At 35.6% G+C, this 16903-nt stretch overlaps 1 protein-coding gene across 1 annotated transcript in view; it reads right to left on the bottom strand.

Moving 5' to 3' along the window:
• The window catches only part of LOC149818746 (putative nuclear RNA export factor SDE5), a 62939-nt gene that overhangs the window by 11089 nt on the left and 34947 nt on the right, over positions 1-16903 (bottom strand). The window contains exon 4 of the mRNA XM_089986286.1: positions 1120-1190. Coding sequence (XP_089842412.1) covers positions 1120-1190 — 71 coding nt within the window. The remainder of the gene's footprint in view (positions 1-1119; positions 1191-16903) is intronic.

Here is a 16903-nt window from a genome sequence, read left to right on the forward strand (position 1 = left end):
CGGTTTCTTAGTATATTTTATCTTTTGTTGGTTAATCTCATATATTTTCCAGTTATGTAATCATTTTTTAGTTACTTTTATATGTTAATCTCATGTTTTTTAGAATAATCTCATATATTTTAACTTTTGTAGGTTAATCTCATATATTTTCCAGTTATTTCAGTTATGTAATCAGTTTCTTAGTATATTTTAACTTTTTTTGGTTAATCTCATATATTTTCCAGTTATGTAATCAGTTGTTAGTTACTTTTATATGTTAATCTCATATTTTTTAGTACTTATTTGAGATTTTCTATTTCTTATTGGTTGTTATTTCATCAATAAAGCATTTCTTTCTTTCTTTATATTTTTAGATATTTTTTTTATAATTTTTTTAAAGTTTTCAAAAAAAATATTTGAGGCTTACGCTTTACACCTCGAGGCTTACGCCTCGCCTCGGTTTTTGGTGGAGCGCCTCGCTACGCCTCAACGCTTTTCACAACACTGGGTTAGTTAATTGGAAATCTCACTTGTTTGACCATTTCACAACCTAATATTGTCTATGCAGTCCATTTAGTGAGTCAGTTTATAAGTGCACCTTGTACGATTCAGTCTACTAGCAGTATTGAAGATCATTCGGTATCTCAAAATACTATGCACTATGTATTGTTCTTTTCACCAGCCTCCTCACTAGAGCTTACATAGTAGGACTCGATACTCCATTCCTGGCTTCCACATATTTCTTGGATACTCTTTGATCTCTTGAAAGAGTGAAAGCCAACAAAAGATTGCCTTGTTTACAGCTGAGAAGTATGTCAAATTCACTTGGCCTTGATTATATCTATGCAATCTAAACCTGTGTCCTATTACAGCAAACAAAATCTAACATCTTATAGGGAGTGTTCAAGACTATCCCAAGCATATCCATGGGATAAGTTAGATCAACTATATAGTATATACACATGCACACATGCTTTTGAAATCAATGTAATAGCCAACAATACAAATTCTAGACACCCAAGCAACAAAAACAATCAGTAAATGTTCAAAATTATCCAAAATCAGGAACAACCAACTTTAACATGTGATGTCCTAAATGTCAAATAAAAGGATAGATTACACCGATAAAGAATTTCATACCTATGGGTATGAACCTCAAGTGGTACTTCATCTACTGAGTGAGGAATCATTTTTTGTTTTCTGTCTGCAAACTGATAAATTAAATTTGATCTAGTTAGATCCACACAAAAATATTTATCAGATTTGAGAAGCATATCTAAAAAATAATCATGCAACTTGCACACTAATTGTCTAAACAACAATGGAGAGACCAATACATGTTTGTATTCTGTTCTATTCTATCAGCAATATTTCCAGATATTCACAAAGAAATTTCACATAGAAACAGACATGGATACAGGACATGGCACAGACATGCTTGGGACACATGGTTTTTGTAAAAAGAAAAGGTTAGGACATAGCCATACATAAACCGAATGCATTCATAAACATACAATAAAATTTTGCAAAGTCACAGTCTAAAGCAATAAAGCATGAATATACTCTTAAAGTATAAATATTGAATAACAATTATAAGACATTCATTATGATTAATCATCAACAATAAAACAAATCCAAATTCGAACTCAAAATATACATTCAATGAAATTTTTAAGAAAAGACAAAAACAGACAGAAATAAAGGATCAATATCATAAGAAAATATAGATGAACTTAGGACATGTTGTCACGTTTGGTTGTGTTCAAGAGCATTGTGGATGTCTGACAGCCATGTCAATGTTGTGTTGGAACATATAGACACACATGCTCAGTGAAATGTCTTGGAACATAAATATCAAGACAATTGAATCTGAGTTGGCAAGCCAGAAAAGTAACATCTAGGGTGCAAAGTTTGGTATCGGTGCTGTGTGGAAGAAGAGGATAAAGCAGCCAGTACTTTGCCCCAAAGTTATCCCACTTAGGTGAGAGGCAGCACCTAAAACATTATTTACACGATACACCCTAATTAGGGAAGTACAGTTATATATATATATATATATATATATATATATATATATATATATATATATATATATATATCAGTACCACCAAGAAGTGACTTCCACAAGAAACAAGTTCAATAATATAACACATTGTGTGCCTGCCGGTATGATGAAATTATGACATAATACTAGAATGCATATCTCACATGCAAACTCCCTAATTTATACAGTATAAACATCTACGTTACTTTTCAACTTCACTTTATTGGTCATATCAATCTGAGTACCCAAAGCTCAGAATTTCATTTATGAATAGTGATTTTCTTGAAGTTAATCACCAGCATACTTGTTGGATGTTTCCAGTTTGTCTTTCAGAAAGATTAGATGGATTTCTCATCAGAGGAGAAAGGAAATGTTACTTTTTGCATATAAAATAAATAGACACACCAAGTACATACAAGTTTTTTGGTTGATCAGCTCCACATTAAGTGAAATAGAGCACCTTTTACTTGCCTACTGCTCATCTCATACATCTGAAACCAAATACTTCTATATTTCCAGTATTTCTTCTGCGGTAAATTTAATGCATAATCTTCACTGAAAAAAAGAAGGGGATGTATAGCCATTTCATGCAGATCGTTCTTGGATCCTCTTCATAGAGAGAAGGTAATATTGTGTTTTTTGTTGGCTACTTAAATGAATATCTCAACAGTTATGAAAATTTTCTACTTAGTATATCAACGCAATGTGGTAAATGTCCCCTATTTAATGAAACTTCAAGTGCATAAGAGAGATGACACAAAGGGCTATAAAGAGTGCACAACCACACAAGTAAGAAGCCACTAACGGGCAAGATACAAAGAGCCACAAAGCGCTAAGCACAATGCTCACAAAGAGAAACAAGAACACATAAAAATAATCAATACTGTATTGAAAAAGATGCTAAGTATTGAATACAAGACAGGAGATTACCCCCCTTATATAGACAAAGGCTATGTAACCGTGACACGCCATATGGGTCACCGTACTCATGTCAACACGCATCGACACAGGCGCGGGTATCGGGGGTAGTGCGGATATGCCACAGGTCAGATCCTGCACTATGTCGCGGTTTCGGGTCTAGCATAGACCCAAAACAGGCATTTTGACCCAGGTCAAAGGGGGCGGGGCCATCACACACACACCTCCAGCCTCTCTCGAGAAATCCCAACTCTGGACACTCTCTCTGCTCTCCCCGAAAACCCCTTCTCTCTCCCTCTGCTCTCTCGAATCCCCTCCTCCCCCTTTGGCTCTCGTCTTCCCTTCTCTCTCCCTCTGTTTCTCGATTTCCCTCCTCCCCCTCTACCTCTCGTCTTCTCCTTCTCCTCTTATGTCACTCCTCTACGTTCATGGACCTCCCCCTTCCAACCCTCAATAGCAGGAGGGGAGAAGGAGGAGAGAGAGGCGGTGGGAGGATACCCCCCTTTATTCATTTATACATTGGTTTTTAAAATTTCCAAACACCCCCCCCCTATTCATTTTTTACTTATACCCCCCTTCTTTATTCAAAATATCATCCCACAACTCCTTCTTTTACTAAAACTTGTCTCTCTTTTACTAAAAACTATTAAAAACTTTAACCAACAAACCATCATGGATCTTGCATTGGACCCACACACACACACTATATATATATATAGATAGATAGATAGTCGTGTCCTGTACCCTCATTTTTTGAAATTGTTGTGTCGTACCCTCCGTACCCATATCCGTGGCGACATAAGAGAAAGGAGAGCACTAGAGCCCTTGGGACCACCCCCAACGGCTCTAAGAGCTCAGGGCAATAATGCCTTTAGCTCAAACCATAAAGATAAGAAAAAGACTAAAGTGCCCCTAATGTGCAGAGTCTATTACAATGTTGTGAAATTATGAAAATACCCCTAATGGGTATTTACCTATTACAATGATAAATGAATATATATATAATGTATATATACATTATATATATAATGTGTATATATATATATATACATACAAACATCTTATCACCCCCTCTCCATCAAACAAAATTACGATGAGATCACTGAAAGTTTGCTAAGGAGAAAAATAAAACGAGGTGCAAAAAGAACTTTGGTAAAAAAATCTACAAATTGGTACTTCGATGTGACGTACGGTAACGCAACAGTTCATTTCATATACTCATCACATACATGACAGTCCATCTCAATGTATTTTGTTCTTTCATGGAAGGTGTAGTTGCTTGCAATATAAATTGCATTTTTTTTGTTACAACCAAGGTTGCCAAACTAGGAAGCGGAAGTGGAAAATGATAAATATATAGGAAGCAGAAAGCGAAGAATAATATATATATATATATAAGAATTGAATGGGAATCAAAATAAAAACTAAAATAAAAGTGACTAATATTAAATTTCATGATTTAGTGTAAGAATTACATTTTTAACAAAATCTAAAAATGATGACTACCAATTTAGAGAAAGCACATGGAAGTGAGTGAAAAAAGAGAGAAAACATATAACGTAGATGTTTATACTATATAAGAAGAATAGATGAAGCATGGGAAATCATAAAAGCATGGGGGAATCGAGGTTCTCATCGAGTTTCGGAAGCGAGGAGTATCGAGTTTCCGAAGCGAGTTTCTGAGAAGTGGGTTTCCCACATATCTAAGAAGCTTCAGGTAACTCTGGTCCAACACATCTTCGAGGGTTTGAAGATAGAAACTCCCATGTCCTGGAGAAGAGTCCTTAGCCATACAAGCTCCATTGTTATAGTCATTGCTCGATATTCTGCTTCAGTTGAAGACAAGAAGACCTTCTGTTGTTCCTTGCACCTCTAAGAAATTAAGGAATCTTCTAAGAAATACAAAAACCAATAGTTGATATTCTATCATTTAGATTACCACCCCAGTCAACATCAGTGTAAGCAGTTAAATCTAAGGATAAGGAGGATGATAAGAAAATAACTTTTGAAATTGTGTTTTTAATATATCGAATAATCTCCATAACTGCACCCATGTGCATTGTGGTGGGAGCATGCTGAAATTGACTTGATGTATGGACCACATGAGCGATATCAGGTCGGGTGATAGAAAAGTAGGTGAGAGATTCAATCAATTGGCGATAAGCAATAGGATCTTCAAGCACTAGGCCATCTTCAAGCCTTAATTTGGCATTTGTGACGTTTGAGGTCTCCACATTTTTTCATCAGAAATTCCTAACCTCAAAATTTTTCTTTAAAACAAATTTAATTTTAATAAGTCCTTTGTCATTTCCTATAATGATCATGTCATCAACATATAGTAGAAGTATAAGAATATTAGTACAGATTTTCTTGACAAAGAGAACAGTGTCAGTATAACAAGAAATAAATCCCAAACAAATCATAACATTACTAAATTTATCATACCAAGCCTTAGGAGTTTGTTTAAGACCATACAAGGCCTTTTTAAGTTTCAGAATTTTACCATTAATATCAACTCCTGGCGAGGGATCTATGTAAACTTTCTCACAAAGTTCTCCATTTAAAAAGGCATTTTTAAAAATCTAGTTGATAAATTAGCCATTGTTGAATACAGGCAATGGCAATTAAGGTTCAAACACTAGTCATTCTAGAGACGAGGGCAAAGGTTTTCTCATAACCTACTCCATATTTTTAAGCATACCCTTTGGCAACCAATCTTGCTTTATACCTTTTTAAAGATCTGTCACTTTTGGTCTTGACTTTAAACACCCACCTACATCTTATAGGTTTCTTGCCTGAAGAAAGATCAACTATTTTCCAAGTGTTAGTTTCTCTAAGGGCATCAAGCCCATTTTCATTGCTTCAATCCAATGCGGGTATTGTCTGACATCATTATAATGGGATGGTTCATAGGAGTGAAGAGTTATTAGACATGCTTTAAAGTTTGCAGAAAATGAATCATAAAATACAAATCTACTAGGAGCATTAGATATTCGATTAGATCTCCTAAGTTGAGATTCCTCTAAGGGTATACTTTGAGATAACTTCTCAAGAGCACTTTGTCTACGCCGAGTATAAACATGTATATTATTAGAGGCATCTTTAATGAAACTTTTGTTTTGATGACATACCTCATCAACAACCGGGTGTTCATTCAAACAAGGATCAAAAACATCATTAGAGTCAAACATGTTAGATTTATCATGTCTTGGTATGAGATCAAATACAAATGTATGGTCAACTTCTTCTTTAGTTCCTTTGTTATCAAATCCACATCTTTAGAAACATAAAGATTGTTGTTCTTTGGGTCAAAACATTAATACATTTTTTTATTTTCCCCATATCCCAAGAAAACACACTCAAGAGCTTTTGGAGATAGTTTATCATTTTTATGAGTAAGCATGTAACACTTACAACAAAATATTCTTAATATTTTAAAATCGAGAGTCATTTTGAAAAGTTTTTCAAATGGGGAGACATTTTGTAAAGATGATGAAGGTATTCTAATTACTAAGTCGACTGAGGTTAAAACGGCTTCGGCCCAAAAAATTTTGGGAATGCCCTTAGAAATGAGAAGAGTCCTAGTGGTTTCCATTATATGTTCATGTTTTCTTTTCGCTAACTCATTTTGTTGAGGAATTCTAGGGCAAGATCTTTGATGACAAATGTCATTTTGTTTCAAATAATTTTGAAAATCATTTGACATATATTCTCTTCCTGAATCGGATCTAAGAATAAATATGTTGCTAAGAAATTGATTTTTAATCATTATATGGAATTCATTAAAAAAGGAGAACACATCGTATTTAAGATTAAGAAAATAAACTTGTCTATATCTAATGAAATCATTAATTAAAATAACATAATAGGAGTAATCTCCTTTCAATATGACCGGTGAAGGGCCTCGTATATCCGAATGCACTAATTCAAAAGGACGAGTATAAACGAAAGATCTATAGGAAAAAGAAATAGCTTTCATTTTTCCAAAAATGCAATCTTTACGAGATATATCCTTTTTATTACAAATATTTTGCAAAAAAAGGAAAGAGATGCATATTTAAAAAACTAGGATGCCAAGTATCAAAATTTTTGTCTTAAACATAATTACAAAATGACTTGGGTGGAAGTCAAAAAGTCTATGAAGTAAAGATCGCCTCTTCTATGGCCTTGCCCATTCAGCTTCTCTAACTGGAGATCCTGTACGGTGCAATCTTTGGATGAGAAGGAGACTTTGCATCCATGGTCGAAAATTTAAGAGACGAAGAAAAGATTTAAATTTAATTTTGAAACAACCCTTATTTTTGGAACAAAAAATTTTTGAGATGATTTTGAATCAAGAGTTCCAACACTATGTATTTTTAAAGAAGTTACATTGGTGGTTGAGACATAAGATGAAATAGAATTAGTGCAAACTTCGGAAAAGGCGTTCTCATGAGGGGTCATATAAAAGGAAGCACCCTTAGTCAAGAATCTACATACCTGGAGGAGATGAAAAAGATGCAATGGTGGCACCCGAAGTAGAAGATAATTTGAGGAGTTGTTGAAGTGCCTCCGATATTTGACTAAGAGTGTCTTTAATATCTCCTCCATTCTTGCTAAATTCTTCTTTCTTGAGGGTGGTTTTTCCAACGGAAGCAACTTTGCTTTTATGCTTTGGGCAAACCGGTTTAATATGTCTCAGTTCATTACAATAATGACAAATAATACCCTTCATATATCTACTATTATAGTTATTTTGCTTTACAAAGTGAGGAGCTTATAAGCCCTTACATTATTACCCGGCCTAGTAACGGCCAAAACATCTTCACCTTTAGTAGTCATGCCAATGCAAGTCTCCTCTTGGCATATCTCGGCAAAAACATCTTCAAGAGGCATAGCCGATGTCCTATCAAGGAGAACGTACCTAACTTGTTCAAATTTCGTTCTTAGATCATGAAGGAATTGAAAGAAGTGTTCTCTCTCAACTTACTCTCTTTTAAGTTCAATATCTTCGGTGGCCACCCATTTTGGTTCAAGAAGTACTAATTCGTCCCAAATAGAAGACAGTACTAAAATAGTTATGGACATTCATGTTCCCTTATTTAGTGGTTTTAATCTTGTCTTGTAAAAAATATTGTCTAACAAGGTCTTTTTGGGTATACATACCCTTAAGAAAGAACCATACCCCATTGGCTTTTCTAAACTTAGCAATATTGGCACATATTTTTATGTCAACATTGTTCATAAACCACGCTAAAATCTTAGCACAGTTGCTTTCCCAATCTTCTACCTTTAATTAATGCTCATGGATAGCCTTAATGCGATCATCTCCTTCAAGGAACTTTTCAACACCTTTGACTTTGGTGGCTTCAAAGATGGTTCGGGAGTAGAGCCCATCACGAATACCCAAAATTTGTTGCATTTGAAGTGATTTTCTATAGCCGAAGACTACATCATGTAATCACCTAAAAACACACAAAAACCAGTTGTTGAGTGTCGGTTGTTGAGATCACCTCCCCAATAAGCATCAATATAAGCAATTAAATCTAATGATAAAGAAGCAGAGAAGAAAAGTGCTCGGAAAACAAAAGTTTAATATATCTAATAATGTGCAAAACTACTCCCATATGAATAGTGGTGGGAGCATGCTAAAACTGGCTTGTTGTGTGAACTGGATATGTAATGTCAGGTCTCGTAATTGAGAGATATGATAGTGTCCCGATAAGTTGTCTGTATGGTGTTTGGTTTTTGAGTGGTTTTTCATCATCAATCTTCATTTTGACATTTATAACTTCAAGAGTGTCAACCTTCTTATTATCTGAGATACCAGGCCTGGTAATAATATCCAACGCAAATTTAGATTGAGTCAGCAAATAACCCCTAGAAGAATAAACAACTTCTATACAAAAAAAATACTTTAAAAACACCAAATCAGTCATTTCAAAATGTATTTTGAGAAGTCTTTTAGTGTTTTTAACTCCGTGTTTGTTGCCCCCTGTGATGATCATATCGTCTAAATAAAGAAGGAGAATAATAATAATACTTACATTAGAAATCTTAACAAACAAGGTTGTGTCAGTTAAACAAGATTGAAATCCAACATCAAGTATAACTTGACTAAACATGTCATATCAAGCCTTTGAAGCTTGTTTAAGGTCATACAAAGCCTTATCTAAACAAAGAGCCTTTCCTTTAGGAATAACTATACCAGGCGATGCCTCCATATATACTTCTTCAACCAATTTACCATTGAAAACGCATTCTTAACATCCATTTAGTAGGTCATTTCTTCATAGAGGCAAGGGTTATTAAGGTCGTAATTGTGGTTATTCTAACAACTGAAGCAAAGGTTTCATCATAATCTATTTTATACTCTTGGAAATATACTTAAGCAACTAATCTGGCTTTATACCTTTCAAGAGTTCAATCACTCTTGGTTTTAACATTATATACTCATCGACAACCTATAGGTTTCTTTCTTGAGGAAATGTCTTAGACAGTCCAAGTATTCGTCTTTTCTAAGGCATCTAATTCCACTCTCATAACTTCTACCCACTCAGGATGTTCGTTTGCTTCAGTATAGTCGGAAGGTTCTATATAGAAATGTATTAATACAATATAAGCTTGATACTTAGATAAAAATGACTCATAGGACAAATTTTTCAGATATTTTTGATACTCTAGATGACCTTCCGATTTGTATTTCTACTTGTTTTTCATCATTGGTATATTTTTTAAGAGCACATGCATGTTCAGAATTACTATGCCTGGAATATTGAATACACTATTGATCCTTATGAGATTGTTCTTCACTCATCACATCACTTTTAACTTCCTAATCTTCATCAATATCACAATCACCAATCTTTGGAATTAAATCCAACGGAAAAGAATACTCATTTATTTTCTTAGCTTTCTCAATTTTAAAAAACCTTTCTTTTTCTTAAAAAGATACATTCCTTGAAATGTATAGCCTTTTAGTTTTAAAGTTAAAACATATGCAGCTTTTTTTATTATTTTTATATTCTAAAAAGACACAAGGAATAGCACGAGGATAGAGTGTCATTTTTGTCAGTAAAAACAAAACACTTACATCCAAAAATTCTCAATCTAGAGTAATTTGGGACTTGTTTGAAAAGTTTTTCAATAGGAGATATGTTTTTCAAAGAAGAATATAGCATTCTATTAATCCGATAAACTACAGTTAATGTGTCTTTAGCCCAAAAATCTTTAGGCACTTGGTTTGTAATAAGTGAAGTTCTTGTTGTTTCTATAATATGCCTATGCTTTCTTTCAGCTAAACCATTTTGTTGAGGGGTATAACGACAAGATTTTTGATATGATACCATATAGGTTTAGGTATAATTGTTTAGTTATCCACTGCCGGTCCCAAGCCCGGATAAAGGAGGAGGGTTGTGGTCGGCCTGTGACAGCCAGCATAAAAACTTAGTCATACCCTATGAATATGAACCAATATGAGAATTTCATTGGGGCGTTCCCTACTGAGCGACGCGTTGTACTCTATAGGCCCGGAGGCAGTGATAAATGGGCAAGGGTTGCTAGGTCATCGCCCGGAAGCGACGCGTCACACCGGCGCCTGGGTGTGGTGTTAAATAGGCAAGGGTTCCCTCACTTTGTTGGACGGGTGGGGGTAAAGAAGTTAGTCCAAGACCATAAAATTAGGTTAGCCACTTGGAACACAGGATCTTTAACTGGTAAGTTAGTAGATGTTATGTGTAGGAGAAAGATTGATATTTTATGTTTACAAGAGACCAAATGGGTAGGTGAGAAAGCAAAAGTGATAGAACCTTGGGGATATAAGATTTGGTATACAGGAATAAATAGGAATAGGAATGGAGTAGGGATTGTTATGAGTCGTGAGTTTATAGATAATGCAGTTGAGGTCCGTAGGAAGGGTGATAGGATTTTACTTATTAAATTAGTATTATGTTCGGAGATTATTAATATTATTAGTGTTTATGCACCTCAAGTAGGTTTAGATGATTCAATTAAGCGTCAATTTTGGGAAGATTTAGATGGAGTAGTACAAGGGATATCTTATGAAGAAATGTTTTTCATCGGCGGTGACCTTAATGGGCATGTAGGCATTAGTAGGGATGGATTTGAGAGTATCCATTGAGGCTATGGTATAGGAGAAAGAAACGAAAGTGGAGAAAGGATTTTAGATTTTGTTTTGTCCTATGATATGATCTTAGCAAACACTTGGTTTAGGAAGAGAGAGTCTCACCTAATAACATTTAAAAATGGGGTTAATACGAGTCAGATAGATTTTTTCTTACTTAGAAAGAGAGATAGGGGTTGTTGCATTGATTGTAAGGTTATACCGAGAGAAAGTGTAGCTACACAACATAGAGTCTTAATTTTAGATCTTAGAATTAGACAATGCCACAAAAAGGATAGACATAGGATAGATCCTAGAATTAAGTGGTGGGCACTGAAAGAAGCTAAACAAGGAATGTTTGTAGAGCAGGTAGTTAAGGAAGATTGGTGTCTTGAGGAGGATTCAGAATCAATGTGGAATAAGATAGCGGGTGGCATGAGAAAGGTGGCTAAGGAGGTATTGGGTGAGTCTAAAGGCGGTGCACCGCTAGGTAAGGATACATCGTGGTGGAATGAGGATGTCAAATTAGCTATTAAGGTTAAAAGAGAGTGTTATATAAATCTAAGGGTCGTGATAATGAGAATTTGAAGAAGTATATGATAGCAAAGAAGGAAGCTAAAAAAGTAGTTCGGAACGCGAGGGATAAGGTATATAAGGAGGTTTATGACAAGCTGGATACCAAAGAGGGCGAGAAGGATATTTATAGGCTTGCAAAGATGAGAGATAGGAATCGAGGGATCTGGGTATGGTTAGATGTATCAAAGATGAAACGCAAAGGGTTTTAGTCAAAGATGAGGAGATTAAGGAGAGATGGAAAGATTATTTTGATAAGCTATTTAATGAAAGTCATGCTCAAGATCTTGGAGACTTGTCCATTCCTTTTCATGAGATGAATCGTGACTTCATGCGCAAGATTCAAAAGAAAGAAATTGCAGAGGCTTTGAAGAAAATGAAATCAAGTAAGGCAGTTGACCCAAATGGTATACCTATCGAGACTTGGAAATGCTTGGGAGAGAAAGGTTTAGAATGGTTGACAAATCTTTTTAACAAGATTTGGCGGACAAATAAGATGCCTAATGAGTGGAGCAAGAGTACTTTGGTGCCTCTACATAAGAATAAAGGTGATATACAAGATTGCACAAACTATCGTGGTATAAAACTCATGAGTCATACTATGAAACTTTGGGAGAGGGTGATTGAGTCTAGGTTGAGGAAGATTGTCATGATATCGGAGAATCAATTTGGTTTTATGCCTGGAAGCTATACATCTTCTTAGACAACTTATTGAGAATAGAGAGAGGAACAAAGATTTAAATATGGTTTTTATTGATTTGGAGAAGGCATACGATAGAGTACCTAGGGACGTTCTCTGGTGGACAATGATGAAGAAAGGTGTTTCTCTCAAGTACATTAGTATAATTAAGGATATGTATGAAGGAGTAGTAACCAATGTCCGCACTTGTGGAGGGGTGACAACCAATTTCCTATAACGGTTGGGTTACATCAAGGATCTGCTTTAAGCCCTTTCCTATTTGCTATAGTGATGGATGAGCTTACGAGATCAATTCAAGAAAATGTGTCGTGGTGTATGTTGTTTGTTGATGATATTGTTTTGATTGATGAGTCTAGAGATGGGGTTAATGCTAAGTTAGAATTATGGAGACAGACATTGGAAGCAAGAGGTTTTAAGTTGAGTAAGAGTAAGACAGAATACATGGAATGTCGGTTTAGTAAGCAACAAAGTAGTGATGGGAGTGTAGTGAAGCTTGGTGAGCAAGAAATACCGGTGGATGATTGTTTCAAATATTTGGGATCTATCATTCAAAAGTATGGAGAAATTCATGGAGATGTAAATCATAGGATAAAGGTTGGGTGGATGAAATGGAAAAGTGCAACTGGAGTATTGTGCGATCGTAGAATGCCATTGCGGTTGAAGGGAAAGTTTTATAGGACGACTATTAGGCCCGCTTTACTATATGGTACGGAATGTTGGGCTGCCAAGAGACATCATATTCAAAAAATGAGCGTAGTTGAGATGCGTATGCTGAGATGGATGTGTGGAAATACAATAAAAGATAAGATTCGGAACGAGGAGATACGTAAGAAGGTAGGCGTTGCACCCATTGAAAATAAGATGAGAGAGAATCGTTTACGGTGGTTTGGACATATTCGGCGAAGGCCTAATGATGCTCCAGTTAGAAGGATGGAGAAATGGGAAAATATATTAGTTAAAAGAGGTCGGGGTAGGCCTAGGAAGACATGGATGGAGGTGATAAGAAAGGATATGAATGCTTTGAACCTCACCGAGGACATGGCATTGGATAGAAATGATTGGAGGAGAAGGATTCATGTGGAAGACCCAAAATGATTTTCTTTTGTGGTTCATATCGCCGACCCCAATTGTTTTGGGATGAAGGCGTAGTTGTTGTTGTTGTTGTTGTTGTTGTTGTACCATATAGGTTTAGGTAATCTTTAAATTCTTTTGATAAAAACTCTCCCCCTGAATCAGTGTGAAAGATGAAAATATCATTCTTGAATTGGTTTTTAACTAAATTGTGAAATATTTGAAAATGTGAGAAAACTTCAGACTTGTGTTTAAGAAAATAAATCCAAGTGTGTCTCGTAAAATCATGAACAAAGATTAAATAATACATAAAACCACCCTTTGATATAACAGGTGTTGGTCCCCATATATCCGAATGTATTAACTCAAGTGATCGGGAAGAAACAAAGGTTCTTTCTTGAAATGGTAATCTCTTCATTTTACCAAGAATACAATTTTCACATATAAAATTTTCAAAATTACAAAAATTTTCCATCTTTAGAAAAAACTAAATCTTTGATATACTAGGATGGCCAAGTCTCTTATGCCATAGATCCAAATCCAATTTTTGAACATTGCAACAAAATGTATTCTTGGGTATTTCCAAAAAAATGCATGTAGTATAAGCTTCCTTCTCTATGGCCTTCCCCAATCAGCTTCCCTGACTGGCGATCTTCCACTCGACAACCACGAAAAGAGAAGGAAATATTACATTCATGATCAGATAATTGAAAAACAAATAAAAGGTTTAAGTTCAATTTAAAAATATATTTAATTTTTTGAATACAAAATCTTTTTGAATTTTGAGAAATGTTCTCAAACTTTTTTATTTCCTTTATTTCAAGAGATGTTTCATCCGCAGTGAAAACATTTGACCCACTTGAGTTATGACATTCGAATAGCATATCACCATTTGGTGTCATATGAAAAGAGGCACCTGAGTCAAGAAGCAAAAGAGATTTACTGAGATCAAAGAAACCGAAGGAAGAGACCATGGCTCCAGTGGATGAGGATGCTCCTTTTAGTAGAGGTTGAAGAGCCTCCACTAATTGTGTCAAGGACATGTTTCCAATAGATGGATCACTTGACTCTTGTGGAGGTCCAACAGAGGCAACCTTCTTCTTATATGATTTCTTCAATTTAGGACATGTTTTCACATGTCCCGGTTCACGACAATAGTAGCAAATAATTTTTTTTCTTTCATATTTATTGTGTTGCTTCTCATCATTTAGCCTTCCATAGTGTGGTGGTTTGTAGGTACGAACATAGTTTCCTAGTCTAGATACGGCTAGAACTGACTCATCACCACTCTTAGAGATACACTTTTTAAGCTTATTCTCCTCTATACTTTATTTTTCTAATAGTGTCTTCTATTAAAGGGACTTTCCCTCGATGAAGCAGAGCCTATGTCACATGGGTGCGGGTGCGGGTGCGGGTGCGGGTGCGGGTGCGACACGGGTGCGGCGCAATTTTAAAAATTTTGGACACGGGGACTCGGCTATATATATATATATTTAAATATATATATATATATATATATATATATCCAGTGTGTGCATATGTCTATATAAATTTTGGACTCGGCTCGTGACTCTTCCAAGTTGTCTCAGATCCTGAACTAACTGAGTTAAAATAGTAGTATAACTGGGTTAGAACCAAACTAGGCTGAGTTTATCATTGACTCAGCCGAGTCTTAGCTACCATGGGAATAAAACATCATCAAGGTATTAATTAAAAGCATTAACTAAAAGCATGTTCTGGTAAATGCATTAAATATCTTTTGCTAAAATTCATAACATTAATTAAAAGCATTAAAAGCTTTTAATTTTTCAAAGCTAGATTTGAAAAAGAGAGAGAGAGAGAGAGATCTCGGTGGATGAGAAAGTGTTGCTACTCGTGGATGAGAATTTATTAGCTTTTATAAGAGAGAGAACTTGGTGGATGAAAAGTGTTGGTACTCGTGGATGAGAATTTATTAGCTTTTAAGATTGAGAGAGAGAATTAAATGATAATATTTAAGAATAATTTTTTTTCTGGGCCTAATGTTTAAGACTCATGCTATATATATATTTTTAAAAAATATATAAAAAGATCTTTTTTTTATTTTTTTTGTACTAAAAATGGACATTTTTGGACTCGGTCAACGTTGACCGAGTCCAAAATTAAGACGGACTCGGCCTGGACTCGTTGACCGAGTCCGACTCGGCGTTGACCGAGTCCAGGCCATGTCCGAGGCCGCACCCGTGTCCGCACCCGTGTCGGGGCGTGTCGACTCGGGTGCGGCACCTCCCTAGCCGAGTCCGTGTGACATAGAGCAGAGCGGATTTGGTGGATTCAAACTCCGATCTCAACCCATTAATAAATTGGTAAAAATGTTTTACGTCTATTTGATTTTGACAGAGTTTTATATCTTTCGAACAATGCCACTTTGGTTCAAGAAAGGCCAACTCCCCCCATAGTTCGGACAAACCATTATAGTGTTCTCTAATGCTTTTATCTCCTTGAACCATATTTTGTATCTTATCTTGCAAGTTGCATACATATGCAATATCCTTAAGAGAATACATTCTCTTAAGATAATTCCATGCATTGTTTGCATGTTCGAATTTAGCAAGACTTGAACAATTCTTAATGTCGACGCTACTAATGAGCCAAGACATAATCTTGGCATGTCCCATTCTCCAGTCCTTCAACTTCTTCTCATAAGTGGTCATTGTCTTATTTTTCTCAACCTCCGTAAGAGGTACCTCTTTCTCACCTTCTACTTTGGTAAGGATGAGTTTGGATTATGGATTGATCCCATCCACTAATCTCCACAACCCTTTTCCCCATATAAGGTACTTCATACTTGAAACCCATGTTACATAATTTGAATCATTGAGCTTGATGGGTTTTATGATGACATCTTTATTGTCATCCATTTTACAAGGGTAAAGATAAAAAAGAGAGAGAAAATATAGAGAAGAGAACAAGAACAAGGGTGGAAAGCACTAGCACTCCACCATGCAAAGACCACCAATCAAGAGCACGAACACTCTTTTTCCATGCAAACACCACCAACCTATTTCTTGAAAACAATCACGATCATACCTCATTTGAATAAAATTTGCAATAGAGCTTCAACACTTTCAAATTTGGAGTGGCACGCTTCCGAATGTACCAAAAACAATTTCAGTTTGATCACCAAGCTCTGATACCATGTAAGGAAATGAGAACCTCCAACAATGTTCTCCAAGTCACCAAAGCGGATACACAAAAGAACTACAATAAGATCCACAAAGAACCATAAATAGGTTCACACATAAAAGTTTAAAACCCACTCAATGGGCACACAAGGAACACTCACAAATAAAAAATATTGTTTTATTCAAATGGAATCCATGTAAGAAGCATTACATAAGTGAGGGGGCTTCACCTCTTTATATACACATTCCAAAGAGCCTCCAAAGAGATGTTGGGAGAGGCCGCTCTAAATAGAGCCATTGGACCCTCCCAACGTCCCTTAAGTCTGACTAGTTGGAATCAAACCAAAAAGAAA

The sequence above is a fragment of the Nuphar pumila genome, chromosome 13 (genome assembly GCF_984573655.1).
Source record: "Nuphar pumila chromosome 13, dmNupPumi1.hap1.1, whole genome shotgun sequence".
Classification (NCBI taxonomy): Eukaryota; Viridiplantae; Streptophyta; class Magnoliopsida; order Nymphaeales; family Nymphaeaceae; genus Nuphar; species Nuphar pumila.